The sequence below is a fragment of the Vitis vinifera genome, chromosome 18, assembly GCF_030704535.1.
Source record: "Vitis vinifera cultivar Pinot Noir 40024 chromosome 18, ASM3070453v1".
Lineage (NCBI taxonomy): Eukaryota > Viridiplantae > Streptophyta > Magnoliopsida > Vitales > Vitaceae > Vitis > Vitis vinifera.
The window spans coordinates 12,055,100-12,074,128 of NC_081822.1; the positions used below are offsets into that span (position 1 = coordinate 12,055,100).

The 19,029-nt window shown below is 34.6% G+C and overlaps 1 protein-coding gene and 1 long non-coding RNA gene across 3 annotated transcripts; one reads left to right on the forward strand and one right to left on the reverse strand.

Annotated features, from left to right (window-relative positions):
- Positions 1-793: 793 nt before the first annotated feature.
- Positions 794-6,475, reverse strand: LOC109121651 (uncharacterized). Its single transcript, XR_002028867.2, has 3 exons — positions 6,386-6,475; positions 6,032-6,121; positions 794-882 (listed from the first exon to the last, which is right to left on the reverse strand). It is a non-coding gene; the product is annotated as an uncharacterized LOC109121651 (long non-coding RNA).
- Positions 6,476-7,060: 585 nt separating this feature from the next.
- Positions 7,061-10,677, forward strand: LOC100259109 (L10-interacting MYB domain-containing protein). 2 transcript variants are annotated; one of them, XM_019216498.2, is made up of 7 exons: positions 7,061-7,275; positions 8,311-8,652; positions 8,744-8,872; positions 8,960-9,274; positions 9,349-9,465; positions 9,563-9,892; positions 9,963-10,677. In XM_019216498.2, exons 2-7 carry the CDS (start codon positions 8,311-8,313, stop codon positions 10,515-10,517), a joined length of 1,788 nt encoding a protein of 595 aa, XP_019072043.1. In that variant the 5' UTR covers positions 7,061-7,275; the 3' UTR covers positions 10,518-10,677. The 2 variants fall into 2 exon arrangements, with proteins under 2 accessions (XP_019072043.1, XP_010664794.1); XM_010666492.3 differs by having other exon boundaries at positions 8,511-8,652.
- Positions 10,678-19,029: the final 8,352 nt, after the last annotated feature.

The following is a 19,029-nucleotide window of genomic DNA, read 5'->3' on the forward strand; positions in this document are numbered from 1 at the left end:
TATCCTATCTTTGAGAAACTTGTTTTTACACCCTTTCATTTTAGTCTTTAATGTTAGCTTAGATTAGTTTAAATCTTTCTAAAACATTTGCATCTTCTTTTAAAGCTAACATCCATAAGAAAATCACATATTTTCCTAATTTGAATATCACTTGTGTTTGCGAAAACCCTTTCCAGTGAACGATCCTAGAACCACTATGCTATAGTAGCTTGGCTACTTTAGTAATAGTATTTAAGGTATAAATTTTGTTGATACGCCTTTAAAGCTAAGCTACCATGAGTCGCATCACCTCTTTTGGCCGTTTCTGCTGCAAGTTGGCGTTGAGCTTTGGTTTGCCTCAACGTTCCTTCTGTTCTCCTTTGTTCTTGATCAACTAGCTCTTGTTCTCGAACAATAGTCTCTAACTTCTTTATCCAAGCATAACCCAATAAGTTGTTGATGACTTTATGTATTCGAGGATTGTAGCCGAAGGGAGCCAAATGAATCCTTGGAATTTGTTGAATAACGAAATGACTCAAATGTGTATGGAGACTTTCAAGATGTGCTTCATTCAAAAGTTGTTTATATCTTCGTAGTCGAGCTGAAAGCCTCAATATAAATTGCAATTTCTCGAACTTATCCGAGGGGAGCCATTCGATTCGTCTACCCTGATTAGACTCGCCTAAAGCATGTAAATAAAACATCAAAATAATTAATAGTTTAAAGGATATGTACGAAGCTTAAAAAATGGGCAAACCACATTATCGCCATGCCAGGCTTTTGCAAAGAGTAGTTTAGAGGATGTGTACAGAGTGTAGAAGTTGGCGGGCACCCCCAATTACCAGAAAGTAGAACGTTTCCCTGAGCAGCTCCTTTGTTTGTGGTCGGTAAGTCAACTATTAACTGAAGAGAGCGCATATCAGTAGAAAAAAAGAATTTTCCACCTCTGTGGTTCAGCTTCAAGGTATACACAAAATAATTTTCCTCTAAACCTAAGTCAGTACTGTAATGGAAGTTCAAAACGGAAATCCCCATTAGAATGCGGATGATATTCGGGTGAACATGAACATGGTGAATTTGGGTATAATGTAGAAATTGATGAACTAAAGACGACAATGGTAGACGAAGTCCCGTGTCAAAATGTTGACGAGGCTAAAATATGACACTAGACCTATCTTGAGCAGATAGAAAAGCTGAAACTGAAAACTCTGCTCTCTTTGTTAAAGTAACAAGAGAGAGATATTTAATATATATATATATATATATATATAGTGTTCAAATAGATGGAGATAGGTTGTAATAACAGCTGGTAAAAAAATAACAACTTAATAACAATAAAGCTAACAACAAGTGGGCTTCATCTCGTGACATCAGTAACCAACTCCTCTGTTCTCCTCTGTTCTTGGCTTATCATCCCCCCTCAAGTGAAAGGGTCTTGGAGCTATACAAAGCTGAGATTTGAGGGACAAGAACCTTGAACTTGTGAGATGCTTAGTCAATAAATCTGTTGGCTGCTCTTCAGTGGGAACAAAGTGCAACTGTATCTTTCCTCTCATGACTTGATCTCGTATAAAATGAAGGTTTATTTCTATGTGTTTAGTTCTAGCATGAAACACAGGGTTCTTTGCCATATGGTAAGCACTGATATTATCATACCAAAGTAGAGGTATAGCAGGTATTGGCATACATAGCTCTTGCAATAAGGCTTGCATCCAAACAATCTCAGTAGTAGCGAAAACAAGGCCACGATACTCAGACTCTGCACTACTGCGAGACACTACTTTTTGTTTGGTAGAGGACCAAGAGACTAAGTTACCTCCTAGATAAACTAGATATCCACTTGAGCTGCACCTATCATCAAGGTGAACACCCCAATATGCATCTGTGAATCCCTCTATTGTCAAGTTACTTGAAGGACTTAACAGGAGTCCATCTTGCATTGTTCCTCTTAGATACCGAAGTATTCGTTTGACTGAGAGCCAGTGAGCTATGGTTGGTTGTTGCATAAATTGGCATGTCTTATTGACAGCAAAGGCTATATCAGGTCTTGTCAAGGTAACATACTGAAGTGCCCCTACTACACTTCGATAATGAGTAACATCTGCCATAGGATCTCCATCAAATTTAGACAAGTTCTTCCCAACAGCACCAGGTGTTTTTGCCGGTTTGGTGTCAAACATTTCAGTTCTATGAAGCAGATCTGAAATGTATTTGGTTTGGCTCAAAGTCTAGTCATAGAGCCTTCATTGTAAGAAACCTCTATACCAAGAAAGAATGAGAGTTGACCCAAATCTCGTAAGGCAAAAACTGAATCAAGTTTAGCTATGAGAGACGAAATCTGTGTGGAGGAGCTGCCCGTTACGAGTATATCATCAACATAGACAAGAACTATCAAAGTAGTGGCCTTTCCAAAGTGCAGAAACATAGAACTATCAGTCCGAGACATGCTGAATCCCCACTGAAGAAGAGCAGACCTGAGTCTTTGAAACCAAGCATGTGGGGCTTGTTTTAAGCCATATAAAGCCTTCTTCAATCTACACACTCTATTCGGGAATTGAGTGTCAAAGTAACCAAGATGTTGAGACATATAGACTTGTTCTTCTAGTTCACCATTGAGGAAGGCATTGTGAACATCAAGCTATCGAATTTCCCACTTAAAACTGAGAGCAACAGTAAGTATGATGCGAATAGTGGCAGCCTTAACTACTGGACTAAAAGTCTCAAAATAGTCCAGACCATGAGTCTGATTATATCCTTTTGCCACAAGCCTAGCTTTATACCTCTCTATACTCCCATCTAGCTTATGTTTCAGTTTATACACCCACTTACAGCCAATCACATTGACACTGGGTGGTTGTTCAACAAGATCCCAAGTATGGTTTCTATGAAGAGCAGCAATCTCCATTTCCATAGCTTTGGTCCAATTTGGATCTTTGAAGGCTTGTTTGAGAGTAGATGGTTCTGAAACCTTTATGGCAGAGAGATCAAGAATGGTCTTTTTCTTGGTTATACCACGCATGGACCTTGTTGTCATTCGTGGAGCAAGAGCAGTGACTTGAGGTTCTGGAACAGATTTAGGTGACAAATCTATAGCAGGAGAAGAACTAGATGTGTCTAGAGGTGAAGAAGAGGTTGTAGGAATAGGACTTTCACTTATGGATAGAGAATGAGAATCTATGGAAGCATGACTGATTTTTGAATATGGGAGAAGACATGGAAAAGAAGGAGGAGTTATAAGGGCAGAGGTAGAGCCTTCTGCTGAAGTGTCATTAGACGAACTGGAAGACTTGGACTGAGCAAGTGGGAAAGTTGATTCATCAAAGACCACGTGGGGAGTAATATAGACTCTTCCAGTTGCATAATCAAGACATAAAAACCTCTTGTGATTCAAACTATAGCCAAGAAAAAGACATTGGATAGATCTGTACTGCAATTTATGAGTGTTGTATGGTCGAATGAAAGGATAACAAAGACAGCCAAATACACGAAGAGATTTATAATCAGGATGCCTTCTAAAAAGAGTGAAGTAAGGAGAGTCATACTCTAGAACTTTGCTTGGCATTTGATTGATAAGAAAAGTTGCTGTCTGAAAAGCGTAGTGCCAGTACTTCATTGGCAAGGAAGCATGAGATAACAAAGCCAACCCAGTTTCAACTACGTGTCTGTGCTTCCGCTCAACTCTACCATTTTGAGCTGAGTTGTATGGACAGGAAAATCGATGGGCAATACCAACTGCTTGAAGAAAAGACATAAAAGATCAAAATTCTCCACCATTATCAGACTGTAAGCACTTAATTTTGGTGTCAAACTGATTCTCCATTTGAAGCTTGAATCGCTTAAAGATGGGAAAGACCTGATCCTTTGTTTGTAATGAATAAAACCAAGTATACCTGGAATAATCATCTACAAAAAGAATGAAATATTTCGCTCCAGATGTAGATTTAATTGAGGCAGGTCCCCAAATATCAGTATAAACAAGTTCTAAAGGTTTAGATGCACGAAAATTTGAGAGCTGAGTGGGTAGTCTATGACTTTTAGCTAACTGACAATCAGAACAAACAGTAGATTTATATTTCCCAGAAGCAACATTACAAGTATTCATGACTTTTGAAACAATGTCAAAACCAGCATGGCCTAGTCTATTGTGCCATAGCTCTGCTTTATTTTCAACAGTACTAGAAAATTGGGAATGAAAAGCAGAAGCATTATTAATACTACTATAAGGTTTCAGATTGCTGAACACAGGAAACTTGTAAAGCCCATTTTCAAGCTTGCCTTGAGCAAGAACCATCTTCGTGTGTAGATCCTTCACAAAGAAAGCATTAGAATGAAACTCAATCAAGGCATTATTATCTGAGCAGAACTTAGCCACACTAATCAAATTAGCTGAGATAAAGGGAACATGAAACACCTTCTTGAGTCGAAAAGAATGTGTATGAGAATGAAGTTGTTTAGAGCCAATATTGGAGATGGAGAGATGCTTACCATTACCAATAGTGACTCTATCTGTTCCCGTGTATGGTGAAGTACTGGTGAGATTCCCCAAATTCTGAGTCAGATGGTGACTTGCTCCAGAATCCAAATACTAACTCTCATCTGCAGGATTATTAGAAGCAGAAGCAACCATAGCAGGTATATTGTTTTGATTCCCATTATTCAAAGAATGAGAAATAGTAGTCTGACCACCTTGAAAAGAGATATCAAACCTGTGATAACAGATCTGATTAGTGTGGCCAAACTTACCACATAACTGACACTGAGGTTTCTCACTTGGACTGGAATTTTGCCTTCCACCTTATCCATTTCTACCTCCACGTTCACGACCTCTATAGGTGTAATTATTGTTATTTGGAGAGTAGCCTTGTCCACGACCTCCATTAAACTTCCTTCCACCACCTCTGTTATTAGAGGAAGAGGCATAATTGGCAGACATTTGTTCAATCGAGCTTTGTTGCTCAAGACGATGCTCAAAGGCTAATAGCATACTATGTATAGCTTCAAGAGAGATCTTATCATCTCTAATGTTGATAGCAGTAACAACAACATTATAATCGGATCCAAGACCTCCATGAAGATTCATAACCTGATCTTGCTCTGAGACAGGTTCTCCAATAGCAGCTAGATTATCAGCAGCTCTTTTGATCTTCATTATGTAGTCTATCATCGACATTGATCATTTCTTTGTGGATTGTAATTCGAGTCTGAGTTGCATTATCCTAGCTCTTGAAGAAGATGAAAAAATACTTTCCAAGGCATTCCAAGCAGAGTGAGAAGTATTATGGCCTATGATCTGTGCCATGATACCTGGTGTGAGCGACGAGTAGATCCAACTGAGGATTGTTCGATTTTGTCTCCTCCAAGCAACAAAAGCTGGATTCATCACTCTTGGACTCAGATCTTTCTCCGGACAGATAGAGGTTCCATCAATGAAATCCTCAAAGCCATTAGCAAAAACGACATTATCAATCTGAGATCTCCATAGGATGTAATTCATCAAGTTTCACAGGCAGAGTGTGATTAAGCATCTAATAGGAAGGAATGGACGCCATTGTTGAGCTTTGTCCAGATCCAATCGAACCAGAGGAAGAAGAAGACTGTGTCGGAGTAGAGGCCATGTTTGGATAGAGAGAAACAGAGAGAAAGTGAGAAAGAGAAGAAAAAATTCAAACCTTGAATGAGAGCTCTGATACCCAGATAGAAAAGCTGAAGCTGAAAACTCTGCTCTCTTTGTTAAAGTAACAAGAGAGAGAGATTTAATATATATATAGTGTTCAAAATAGATAGAGACATGTTGTAATAACAACTGGTAAAAAAATAACAACTCAATAACAATAAAGCTAACAACAAGTGGACTTCATCTCATGACATCAGTAACCAACTCCTCTGTTCTTGGCTTATCATGAGCAAAAGAGGACCAAATCGATACTGCGAGGAAAATGAACCTCTAGGTTGTTAGGAATACAAAAGGTTTGATGAAAATTGAGTTCCTGCATCTCAGGAATAATGAGGTTGCGAACTCGTGGTTCTCTACTCGAATTATGGAAACTCGTACCTGAGGGCTCATTATGTCCCCGATTGGCTCCATTGCTTCCCTTTCAGGCCATGCCGAATCGGACGAGTGGTTTGTATCCGTTTGAGACATCTAGGCATAACAGAAGAAGTTTTAGAAAAATGAATGGGGACACACTGCTGTAGAGAGCAACTAGAAGAAGAACAACAACAAGAGAAACAAATTCATCTTCAAAGACGAACTGCAACAACCCAACACAAGCTCAAATAAGAGATAACACTCACACAAGAAACCTAAAAAAAAAAAACCAAACTTTCAAAAAAATAGAGTGCGAGAGGAAATAACAAAAAACGGAAATGAAAAGAAAAGAACCAGTAAAAAAATACAGAAACTCACCAGAAAGCCGACGAACTGGAAAGCAACAAGTAGAAAACCTTAGGGAAGTTGCAGAGAAGAAAGAAAAAACGTCCGAAGGAAAAGGTGAAAAGAGGGAAAATTGGAACAACACTCGCTTGAAAAGAAAGAGCTTAAGTACCTTTTTCAGTATAGGCCACGTGTCATAATCATCAAGATACACGTGGCAAACATTTAATTTACCACAATTTTCCCGCCTATTGCCTTATAAGCACTAGAGAGGACAAGAGGATAAGTGTATTGGTGAAGTGAATTGGATAGCCTGAATCTCTCTAAAACATACCATATAATACATTTACAGTCGTTTACATCGGATCATTTCCTTGAGAAATCGAATATGTTTTTCCGAGAAAACAAAAATTTAAGTATGATTCATCACAAAAGAGAATATTTTTCGGTTATTTGGACATATCTACTAAAGTGGTCCACGTGTCCAAATAACCAAACTATAAATAGGAAGCATGATTCAGTGACCAGATTAATAAAAATTTACAACCAAAACAAAGACCAAGATGAAGCCCGTAGCCGGTTTTCCACAAGGCCGCATGCGGTCCAACATAACCTCTAATTGGGCCTGGCCAGTGCCACTCAGATATGGAATCAGGCCCACCCTGGCAGTTTTTATCAAAAGCTCCAATCGGTAGAAGAACCCATTTTTGAGTAAGTATTTTATTTTATTATTTATTTATTTATTATGTTTTTACCTTAAGAAGAAACGACATGGACGGTAAATTTTTTTCCGGCTCGTAGCAGTCGAGGTCTTAATCTGTTTGGCTTCCCTCAATCTGAGATGTTTGCAACGAATCTGACGGCCCGAGAAATCACGGAAGCGTCCGCGACGATCAATCAAAACCTGGTTCAATCCTTATCAGGTCGGTTGGTCGGTTTCTCGTGTTTTCTCTGTTTGTTTTCATTTAATGCACTGTTCGGTTGCCGAGAAAATGTATGAAAAGGAAGGAAAATTGGATTCTTGAATATTGGGTTTTCGTCATCCGGAGTCGGAAAAAAGTGGCACATTTACTTAAACGATGCCTAATAAAACTGGTTAGCGTAGAGTATTTGAGCATTCCACATTTTGGGAAAGAAGATGACAGGAATATGAGGTTGAGAGTTTTCTCTTTTATTTTCTCTTTCTTTTGTGTGATTTTTCACAAACCAATTGCTTTTCTTTTGTGCCTTTTTTGCCTTGAAATTGGTTGATCAATCACCAGTTTGGTAAATTACAATTTATTACTTCAAATATGTGCTGGTATTTGAACACTGAATTCATTTTCTGACACCCTTCAATGCAGTGATAACTAGTGCTGGTATTTGAACTCTGAATTCATTTTTTGACACCCCTCAATGCAGATATAACTTGTGTTTTCAGCACATATTCATATTACTGGAATCTGTTCTAACACTCTGGAATGTATAGTGAGGTTTCTATGGTTGTGGCACTCCAAGGAAAGCACTAGGCAACATACTAGGGCCATTTACAAACTCAAAGTGTGTTGAAAGGGGTTATGGGTGATCATTAAGTTCCTGGGTCCTGTTGGCTTTCCATAATGGAAATTCGAAGATATTAATGATATGTTTAACAATGACACATAAAATTGCTCTTGAACTTGTGTATGTATAGGGATCTTTTGTTTGGGAAAATGATCTAAATCCTAGTGAGTGTGTACTGTAGGACAGCTGCCAATTCAAGTGCTCATCCTAATGGCTCGGGATGGCTAGAAGCATTTTTTTTTGGCCCAAGTAACTTCCTGAAGTACTAATATTGCATGTTTGGCTTCAACTTGACCCACAAGGTCAAAGCGAATGACATGGAATCTATTTATTTCCTAATACTGATTTGCATGCTCAAGTAGGACTATCTGAATGATAAGTCAATTGGGAGTTGAAATTTCTTTCCTATGACACAGATGGATTATCAAATGGTAGAGGATCAATCCAATTTCTATCAATCAAGGGCAAAATGGACTGCTAATTCTACAAAGATATTTGCAAATTTGCTGGTTGAACAAATTCAACAAGGGAATAGACCCAACAATGTTTTTAACAAGAAAGCATGGAAGCATATACAAGAAGAATTTAACAAACAGACTGGCTTAAAATTTGACAGGCAACAGTTGAAGAACCACCTTGATGTGTTGAGGAAGAGATACAATTATGTGAAGGTGCTTCTTGACCAAAATGAATTTAGTTGGGATGTTTCTCAATGCATGGTAATAGCTGAGGATGCTGTATGGAAAAAATACATTGAGGTAGATTTCCTCCCTGTAGAGGGAATTTCCCTTTTTTTGTCTTAAATTGTGATATTAAAATTTTAAGGCTTCTTATAAGCATCATATACAGGCCCATCCTGAGGCTGAAGCCATCAGAAAGAAGGGATGTCCTATTTATGAACAGCTATGCACCATATTTTCAGATTCTGAAGCTGATGGAAAATGTGCTCTATCCAATTCAGGAGAAATGATGCATCAGGTATCTGCCCAAGGCATTTTGTGTTTTATCTGTTATGTGCCCTTTTCCCCTATCCTGCCTCACTGGACAGTGGTTTCCAATATATAGATGGATGAAGATCAATCTAGGGCGAAGTGGAGTACATCACTTGAGAAGATATTTGTGGAATTGATGCTTGAGCAAGTTCTACAGGGGAATAGATCAAACAATTCTTTTAGTAAGAAAGCATGGAATTATATATGTGATGAATTTAATAGACAAACAGGGTTAAATTTTCATAAGCAGCAACTGAAGAACCGCCATGGTGTTTTGAGGAGACTGTACAATAGTCTGAAGTTACTCCTTGATCAGGATGGCTTTAGCTGGGATGAGTCCCGGGGTCTGGCAATTGCTGAGGATGAAGTGTGGGCAAAATATATTGAGGTTAGATTTTAACTTGTAAAAAGTTCATATGCATTTTTGCTACTTTTTCTTTCCCTTACAAAATTGCACTACAGGAGCATCCTGAAGTTGAGTCAATAAGATTCAAAGGTTGTCTAGTGTATGAACAGTTACACGGAATATTCTCAGACCTAGAAAGTGATGGAAAATCTGCTTTTGCTGCTACTACCCAGGTGCTTGTTCTGTTTGACTTGCAATTAGATGTTTGTACTAAGTAATTGTATGCCAGTTTTTCTGAGCTCATTCAAAAGTTGTTTCCTGGAACATTAGATGGATGATCTACCTAGTCAAGATCAATCAAAGCTAGATCAGTCTCGGGCAAAGTGGATGCCATCCTTGGATAAGATATTTGTAGACTTGTTGGTTCGGAAGAATCAACAAAATTGTGTTTCTAACAAGAAAGCATGGAAGGGCATACGGGAAGAATTCAATAAGCAGACAGGTTTAAATTTTGAAGAGCAACAATTGAGGAACCATCAAAGTGTTCTTAGGAGGTGGTATAATAATATAAATTCCCTTCTTTATCAAGCTGGCTTCAGTTGGGATGAATCCAAGCACATGGTAATGGCTGATGGGAAAACATGGGAAAATCACATCAAGGTACAGTCTCCACATTTCTTTAATCCATCTTAGATCCCATCTTAAATTGATTGTGGAAGTGTACTTGCAGGCATATCCCGAGTGTGAAACAATCAGAAACAAGGAATGCCCAATTTTCAAACAGCTATGCCTCCTGTTCTCAGGGTCCGAAGCTGAAGGCAGATATGTTCAATCAGGTCATGACTTTGAGTTGGATCATGAAATAGTTACAGCAAATGCTCCCGAAGCTGCCAGCATGTCTGCTGAACCAGTAGCAGACGAGGCATCCTCACAGCCGGGAGATGACATGAACATACCAGATGGATGGAATAAGCGCAGGATTACAACATTAAATCAATGTTTCCAGAGGAGAACCCATACAGAAGCCAGTCACAATGTTGAAGATGCAGTGTTAGAGACAGCTTGCAGGAGGAAAAAGAGGGCATCAATGCTGTCACAGAGAAGTGACCAGTTTTCAATATCCAGTTGCATTAAAGTATTGAACGAGATGGAAGGAGTTGAGGAGGATCTCTATTTGGCCGCATTGGATTTGTTTCAGGACCCTGACCGAAGGGAAACATTCATATCCATTAGAAGTGATATCAGAATGCCATGGCTGAAGGGAAAGTGTAGTTCTATGTCATAGTTTTCCTCTAGTAAACCTCATTTTTGTCCTTTTATTTCCGTTGTGTATACGTGGAAGATCAAATAGATGGTGGTGGTGGTGGAAGTATGTATTTCCGGTTGTCTATATAAATTTCTTTTTTAATTAATTTTTTTTAAAGCAATATATGTATACAGGCAGAGATTCTCCGGAGCCCATAAAAAATTAGAGCCATGTTATAAAATCAAAGAGCATATCATTAAGAAAATATTTTTAAGGTGGTGTTTGTTTTTTTTACTTAATTCTAAATAGAACCTTAATGCTTAATAGTGTTAAATATTAGGTGGTTTGTTTTTGTAGTATTGTATTTTTATTAAGTATTAAAGAGTAAAGAAAACTAATATGTTATTTTTTCTGTTTAGAAAAAGTTATATATTTTGGTTTTTCCTATTTAGTAAAGAGTTATATATTTTGGTTTTTTCTATTTAGTAAAAAGTTTATGATAAATTACAAAAAAGTAGAAAAACCAACGACCTAAATTCTGAAAATAAATTGTTTTTAACAAAAAAACCAAAAAAACAAACACCACCTAAAATCTATTGAAAGTTTTCCCAACTAGGAATGAGAGTTACCATGTAATTTGATTTAAAGCAAAATTTGTCCCTTCACAATATGATTTAATTTTTTTTTTTTTTAAAAAAAAAACTATAAGCAAAAATAGTAAATCAAAGCAAAATTGTGTCTTGAAGATATGATTTCAAAAATTAATTTTAAAAGGTAAAATTCTTTCTTAAAAAAACAATTTCTTAGAGAAAAAAAAATGTTTTCTAAAAAAAATTGATGTTGCATTTTTTATTTTTTAATAATATTTTAACTTATAATATATTTTAATAATAAAATTATTATAATTATATGTATTGTAAAATTAATTGATTTTATGCTGTAAATTCAATGCAAAAAAGAATTATAATTATTATTTATACATTATTTATAATTATAATATTTATAAAAGTATAAATTATATTTACTGAAGTAATGAATGCCACCACATTATTAATTATAATAAATGTTAGTTAAATATTATTTATGATTTTCATTAATATTCATTAATGAGAATATTAATGGAACTCATTTGGAAAGCCTATAAAAAGGCTTCTCATCCTTGACCAAGAAAGAAATTTATTTGTTTATCTCATTCCCTGTTTTTCCTTCACTTAACTCTCTTCTCTGATTCCTTTCCTCCATTGTATATATTGTTAAAGTAATATATAATGTATCTCTACTTTGAGTTTTCCTCCATTGTATATATTGTTAAAGTAATATATAATGTATCTCTACTTTGAGTTGTGTTGCATTTATCCTCGTTTTACAACACGTTATTAGCACAAATTGCTTTAAAGGTAATTTTCGTATCTTAAACTTGAAGTTGTTTATATGGAATAAAATTTTACATATTTATATTGCTATTGTTAAATTCATTTAATTTGTGTTATGTATTGTTAAAAGCTATAAGCAAATTATTTGATTTTGATTATAATCAAAAGTTATACTAATGTTATCATTTTATTATAACTTATTCTAATAATATTGTTTTTTCATATATCTAAAGTTATTTGACAATGTTGAATCTCACAAAACTCAAATTTGTGGCACTTGACATTTCGAGAAAGAAGTATTTATCTTGGATCCTTAATGCTGAAATACATCTTGATGCAATGATCTTGGAGCTAGATCAAAGAAGGAAATCAAGCATCTTTGTAGTATCATGCAAAAGCGTTGATTTTCCTTTGCCATCACCTTCATGAATGTTTAAAAAATGAGTATCTTACAGTAAATGACCGTTTTTCTCTATGAAGAAAAGATATGACCACCAGAAAATTGTGATTCTCTTAGAAGCTCGATATGATTGGATACACCTAAGGTTGTAAGATTTTAAAACTATTAGTGAATATAACTCCAAACTTTTCAAAATCAGCTCTCAATTAAAGTTGTGTGGAGAAAAAATCACAGAAGAAGACATGTTAGAAAAAAACTTTTACTATATTTCATGCCTCGAATGTGCTCTTGCAGCAACAATATTGAGAGTGTAGATTTACAAAATACTCTGAATTAATATCATGGCTTCTTGTTACTGAACAAAATAATAAGCTTTTGATGATAAATCACCAGTCTCGTCCAATTGAATTTGAACCATTCCCTTAAGTAAATGCAATATCGTCACAAACTTGTGGACGCGGACGCGGACGAGGACGAGGACGTGGTTGTAGTCGTTGTTGTGGACGGAATCTTCAATACCATGGTTATTATGGTAATAATTCCTCAAATTCTTAGAAAATGAAAGCATCATTGCACCACCAGAAGTGGAATAATACTAAGGCAAAATAAGAAAATGGGATGTGTTTACAAGATAAACCTCTCAAGAACCATGAGAATGATTGTTATAGATGTGGTATGAAGGGGAATTGGTCGTGTACCTATCATAAGCCCAAAGATTTGATCGATCTTTACCAAACATCAATAACAACAAAAGGAAAAGAGATAAAAATAAACTTTACTGGTGGTGATGGATTGAACCTAACTTACTATAACATTGATTTCTTTGGAGGTCTTGGTGAAAAAACTCACCATTTAATAAATGATGAGGATGCTGACATTGATTGATGTTACTTTATATATCAAATAATATATTAGTATGTCTTATATTTATATTTGATTATTACATTTTCTTTTATATTATTATTTACATTATGCCTTATTTTTTTTAATATTAGTTATATCTAAAATCCATATGTTATTTGGTCTCAAGATGAATAAGGGTGATGTATGTCTCGCAGATTGTGCAACCACGCACACAATTCTTTTAGATAAAAGATACTTCTTCGAATTAACATTAATAAAAACCAATGTAAGTACCATATTTGGTACTACAAATTTAGTTGAAGGCTTTGGAAGAGCAAACATAATGCTACCAAATGGAATTAGATTCCATATAAATGATGCTTTATATTATAGCAAATCCATAAGAAATGTGCTCAGTTTTAAATATATCCAAAGAAATGGATATCATATTGGAACTATGAATGAAGATAATGTAGAATATCTTTACATTACTTCCATTATGTCTGGCCAAAAGCTTATAATTTTCTCTCAGTTTTCCCCTTTGGGTTGTATCATACAATTATAAAGCTTATTGAACCATATGTTGTTGTGAACCAAAAGTTTTTTTCATTTGGCATGATAGGTTAGGTCACTCTAGCTCTTCAATGATGTGTCAAATAATCAAACACTCACATAGAAACCCACTAAAGAACCAAAAGATTCATTTTCCTAATGAATACTCATGTGTTGTCTGTTCACAAGGTAAATTGATAGTTAAAACTTTTTTTTTTGCTAAAGTCACATCTAAGTAACCAGTCTTTTTAGAAAGAATACATGGGGATATATATGGGCCCATCCATTCATCATGTGGACCATTCTGTTATTTAATGATCTTAATAGATGTTTCTACTATGTGGTCACATGTTTGTCTCATTTTTTCACGTAATGTTGCATTTGCTAGGCTCCTTACACAAACGATCAGATTACGAGCATAATATCCAAATTATCCAATTAAGATAATGCATCTTGATAACGTTGACAAATTTACTTCTCAAACATTCATTGACTATTGTATGTCAGTGGGAATAAATATTGAGCATCTTGTTGCTCATACCCATACCCAAAATGGTTTAGCAAGATCCTTTATCAAACATCTCTAATTAATAGCTTGGTCATTACTAATGAAAACCAAGTTACCTACTTTTGTTTGGGGACATGCTATTATACATGCTGCAGCTTTAGTTCGTATTCGACATACAACTTACCATAAATACTTTCCTTCACAACTTATACTTGGAAAACAACTAAATATCTCTCACTTATGGATTTTTGGTTGTGCAGTATATGTACCAATTTCACCTACACAACACACTAAAATGGGTCCCCAACGAAGACTTAGGATTTATGTAGGTTTTAATTTTCCATCTATCATAAGATATTTTGAACAATTGATAAGTGATCTTTTTACAACTCGCTTTGCAGATTGTCTTTTAAATGAGAATGTTTTCCCATTATTAGAGAAAAAAAAATTAATTCCTAAAGAACGACGAGAAATTATTTGCAATACATCTACTATATCTCATCTTGATCCTCATACAAATTAATGTGAACTAGAAGTTCAAATGATCATTCAGTTGTAAAATCTTACAAACTAATTACCAGATGCATTCATTGATACAAAGAAAGTGACAAAGTCACCTCTCTTGACTACAAATACTACAACATGAATTGATGTCCCTACAAGACAGTTAACGGATGAATATAAGATACACCTGAAGTGTGGTAGATCTGTCGGCTCAAAAGATGTAACTCCCCGAAAAAAGAGAACATAAGAAAAACTTGACACTTTAAAATAGGCAATCAAAATGATTGATCAGTCAAAAATTGATAAATCTATAACTCTAGAAAAAGTACAAATAATGTTAAAAGCCCCTAAAGAGGCACATATTGAACAAGAAGCCCCTGAAGAGGCATAAATACCTGAAAATTGTGAGATCTTCATAAGTTAAGTACACACGGGAGAAAAATTGGATTGAAATAATATTGTTATTAACAATTTTTTTTCTTTTTAAGTGGCCTCTAATATCATAAGAAATGATGAAGATTCTGAACCACGAAATGTGGAAGAATGCTGACATAGAAATGATTGGCCAAAATGGAAAGAAGTTATACAAGCAGAGTTAAACTCATTAATAAAACGAGAAGTTTTTGGATCTGTAATCCAAACACCTGAAAATGTAAAGTCTGTTAGGTACAAATGGGTATTTGTACGAAATTGTAATGAGAATAATGAGATCATAAAATATAAAGCGCAATTAGTAGCACAAGGTTTCTCACAGAGACCTGGTATTGACTACGAGGAAACATACTCTCCCGTCATGGACGCAATCACATTTTGTTTCTTAATTAGTTTGACAATATTAGAAGGACTGGATATGCATTTCATGGATGTTATTACAACATATTTATACAGATCTATGGATAATGATATATACATGAAAATCCTTAAAGGATTTAAATTGGCTGAAACAAATAGTACAAAGCCTCGTAGCATGTACTCAATCAAGTTACAATGATCCTTGTACGAATTAAAGTAAGTTAGACACATGTGGTACAATCACTTTAGCAAATATTTGCTAGAAGAAGGGTATGTGAATAACCCTATATGCCCATACATTTCCATTAAGAAATCAGAAATCGGATTTGCAATTATTGCAGTGTATGTCGATGACTTAAATCTTGTTGGAACTTTTAAAGAGCTTACAAGAACAACAAATTACTTGACAAATGAATTTGAGATGAAATATCTTGAAAAAACAAAATTGTCTCGACCTACAAATCGAGCATTTTCCAAATGGAGTTTTAGTACATCAATCAACATACATTAAGAAAGTTTTGAAACATTTTTATATGGATAAACCACATTTTTTAAGTTCTATAATGGTTTTCCAATCACTTGATATGAAAAAAGACTCATTTCGTCTTTGCAAAAAAGACAAAAAATTACTTGGTCTTGAAGTACCACATCTTAATGCTATTGATGCACTTATGTATCTTACTAATTGTACATGTCTAGACAATGATTTTTCTGTCAATTTATTAGCAAAATACAGTTCCAGTCCAACTCGAAGACATTGGAATGATATCAAACATATATTGCGCTATCTTTGCGGAACTATTTGTTAAAAAAATTAGACTAATCCAACCTATGGTAATCACCCTAAATGGGGGGTTGAATAGGGTGATGATCTCTTTTTTCAAATTTAAACTATGTGAATGTAAGAGACAATTATATGCAAGTATATAATAAATAGTATAAAGACAATTACATATAAATTAAAAGAGTAGGGAAAAGAGAATGCAAACACAAGATTTTATAGTGGTTCGGCGCAACCCGACCTACATCCACTCTCTTCTAGCTTCAATCCCAAGCTTGAGGTTCCACTAATTCAAGGCTTCCAAACCAAGCTTTCAAGCAATACAATTGGATTATGATTCTAATTCATCCTCTTGGACTTTTGGCTCCAAGCACCCTTTACACTTCTTAAGAAATATCTCACTTCTAAACAATCCCTCAAGTGATACTACACACTTGAGAAACTTCATCTCAAAGATTTACAAATAAATGATCTCACAAAATCTTAGTACAAAAGCTTTAAACTCAAATGATACAAGAAAATTAGGATTGAATGGTGCACTAAAGATATGCAAGTTTTAGAACAATGGTACACTAAAAAAAAACACTTTTCCAAGGCTCAAATATATTTAAGAAAGGTTTGGGAAGGTTAAATTTTTTAAACAATAAAGATTGAAGCCTTTTTATAGAAGAAAAAAGTCAAACTAGCCGTTGGGGTTTCTACCGGTCGAGTTGAGGGTCGACCGGTTGACTAGCCATTTGCATTTAATGCTTGGCAAGTGACCGTTGAACCTTGACCGGACCTCGACTGGTTGAGGTTCAACATTGATCGGTTGAACAACCGTTCTGGAAGAAAGAGAAAGTTTTTTTGCATCCTCAACCGGTTGAGCTGGGGGTTGACCCGGATCTTGATTGGTTGAGTTGGCGGTTGACCAATTTCTCATCCGATTCAACCGGTTGAGCCATTTTTTGCTCAAAAAACCAGCTTTTTCAACTTAAAACCTTTTAAACAAGTTGGAAAAACATTTGACACAAGGATTTTGTTGAAAATATGAAATCATTCAATTTTAAAATATTTAAAACAAAGTAAATCTTGGATGATTTTGGTGCATAAGTAAATAATGTAATGCATGAAAATCTTAGTGCACCAACAACCTTACAAAGAGATCTAATGAGGTTTGGGTCTTGAAAAACACTTCTCTTTGAGGTGGTCTTCTTCTTCATGATTTCTCTTTGGCTTGATTTGTTTTTGTGATTGCCACTTTGGAAATCGTCTTGCCTAATCACACTTGAAATATAATCATTAGTTTTAAACCTTATTTTATTATCATCAAAACTGAGATTAACCAAACCTTGGTTTCACACTATTGATATGGGTCTATTTTACTCAAGGAAATCAAAACAACAATTGCTTGGATATGCAGATGTAGGATATCTTTCAGATCCACATAAAGGTAGGTCACAAATAAGGTAAGTGTTTAATTGTAATGGTATTACTATTTCATGGAGATATGTTAAACAAACAATGGTGGTCACATCATCAAATCATTCAGAAATATTTGCAATTCATGAAGCATGTCATGAATGTATATGACTAAGATTTATGATCCAACATATTCGAGAATCATGTGGACTCTCCTCTATCAAAGGTGACCCGACAATATTATTTGAAGATATGTTGCATGCATTGCATAGATAACAGGAGGTTATATTAAAGGAGATAGAACTGAACACATTTCACCAAAATTCTTTTATACACATGAACTTCAGAAGAATGGTAAAATTGATGTTCAATAAATACGCTCAAGTGATAATCTAGCAGATTTATTCACAAAGTCATTGCCAACCTCAACATTCAAAAAGTAAGTACACAAGATTGAAATGCTTTAACTCAAGGATATCGACTTGAAGGGGAGTATGCTTGTAAAAAGGTGTGAGTGTACTATACTCTTTTTCCTTTTGTTCAGGTTTTGTCCCACTGGGTTTTACTGGCAAGGTTTTTAATGAGGCAACCCTAACATGTCAAGAGCAATTTAAAGAATATTGTACTATTTTTCCTTCACTAGGTTTTTTCCATGGGTTTTTTACTAGCAAGGTTTTAATGAGACATATTCTTCTAATGTGGTGGACATCCAAGGGGGAGTGTTATAACTGAAGTAATGAATGTCATCACATTATTAATTATAATAAATGTTAATTAAATATTATTTATAACTTCCATTAATATTCATTAATGGAAACCATTAATGTTATTTATGACTTTCATTAATATTCATTAATAGGGATATTAATGGAAGCCATTTGGAAAGCCTCTAAAAATGTTTTCCATCCATGTAATATGTATCCCTGAGCAAAAAAGAAATTTCTTCATTTCTTTCATTCTTTTTTTCTTTCATTCTCTCAACTCTTCTCTCTAATTTCTTCCCCCATTATATATATTGTTAAAGTAATATATAATTTATTACTACTTTGAGTTGCATTGCATTTATCATCGTTTTTCAACAATCATCTTATATTAAAAAAAAATATACATTATTTTATATTATTAGGTATTGATTAAAAAATATTTTATTGTTTATCTCAAATTTTATCCTTCCATTAATTTAATTTAATTATTATTAAAAATATAAATTGATTTAATTATATACTCTTTTTATTTCTATTATAAATAATAAGTATTTTAATTTTTAAACTTTATTTATTTATTTGTTTCTTTCACTTCTACATTACTTCTTAATATTGTTTTCAGTAATAATTTTTAATTGGTTCATAATTATTTTCAATTAATTTAAAATTTTAAGGAAATCATTTTTTGAAGAA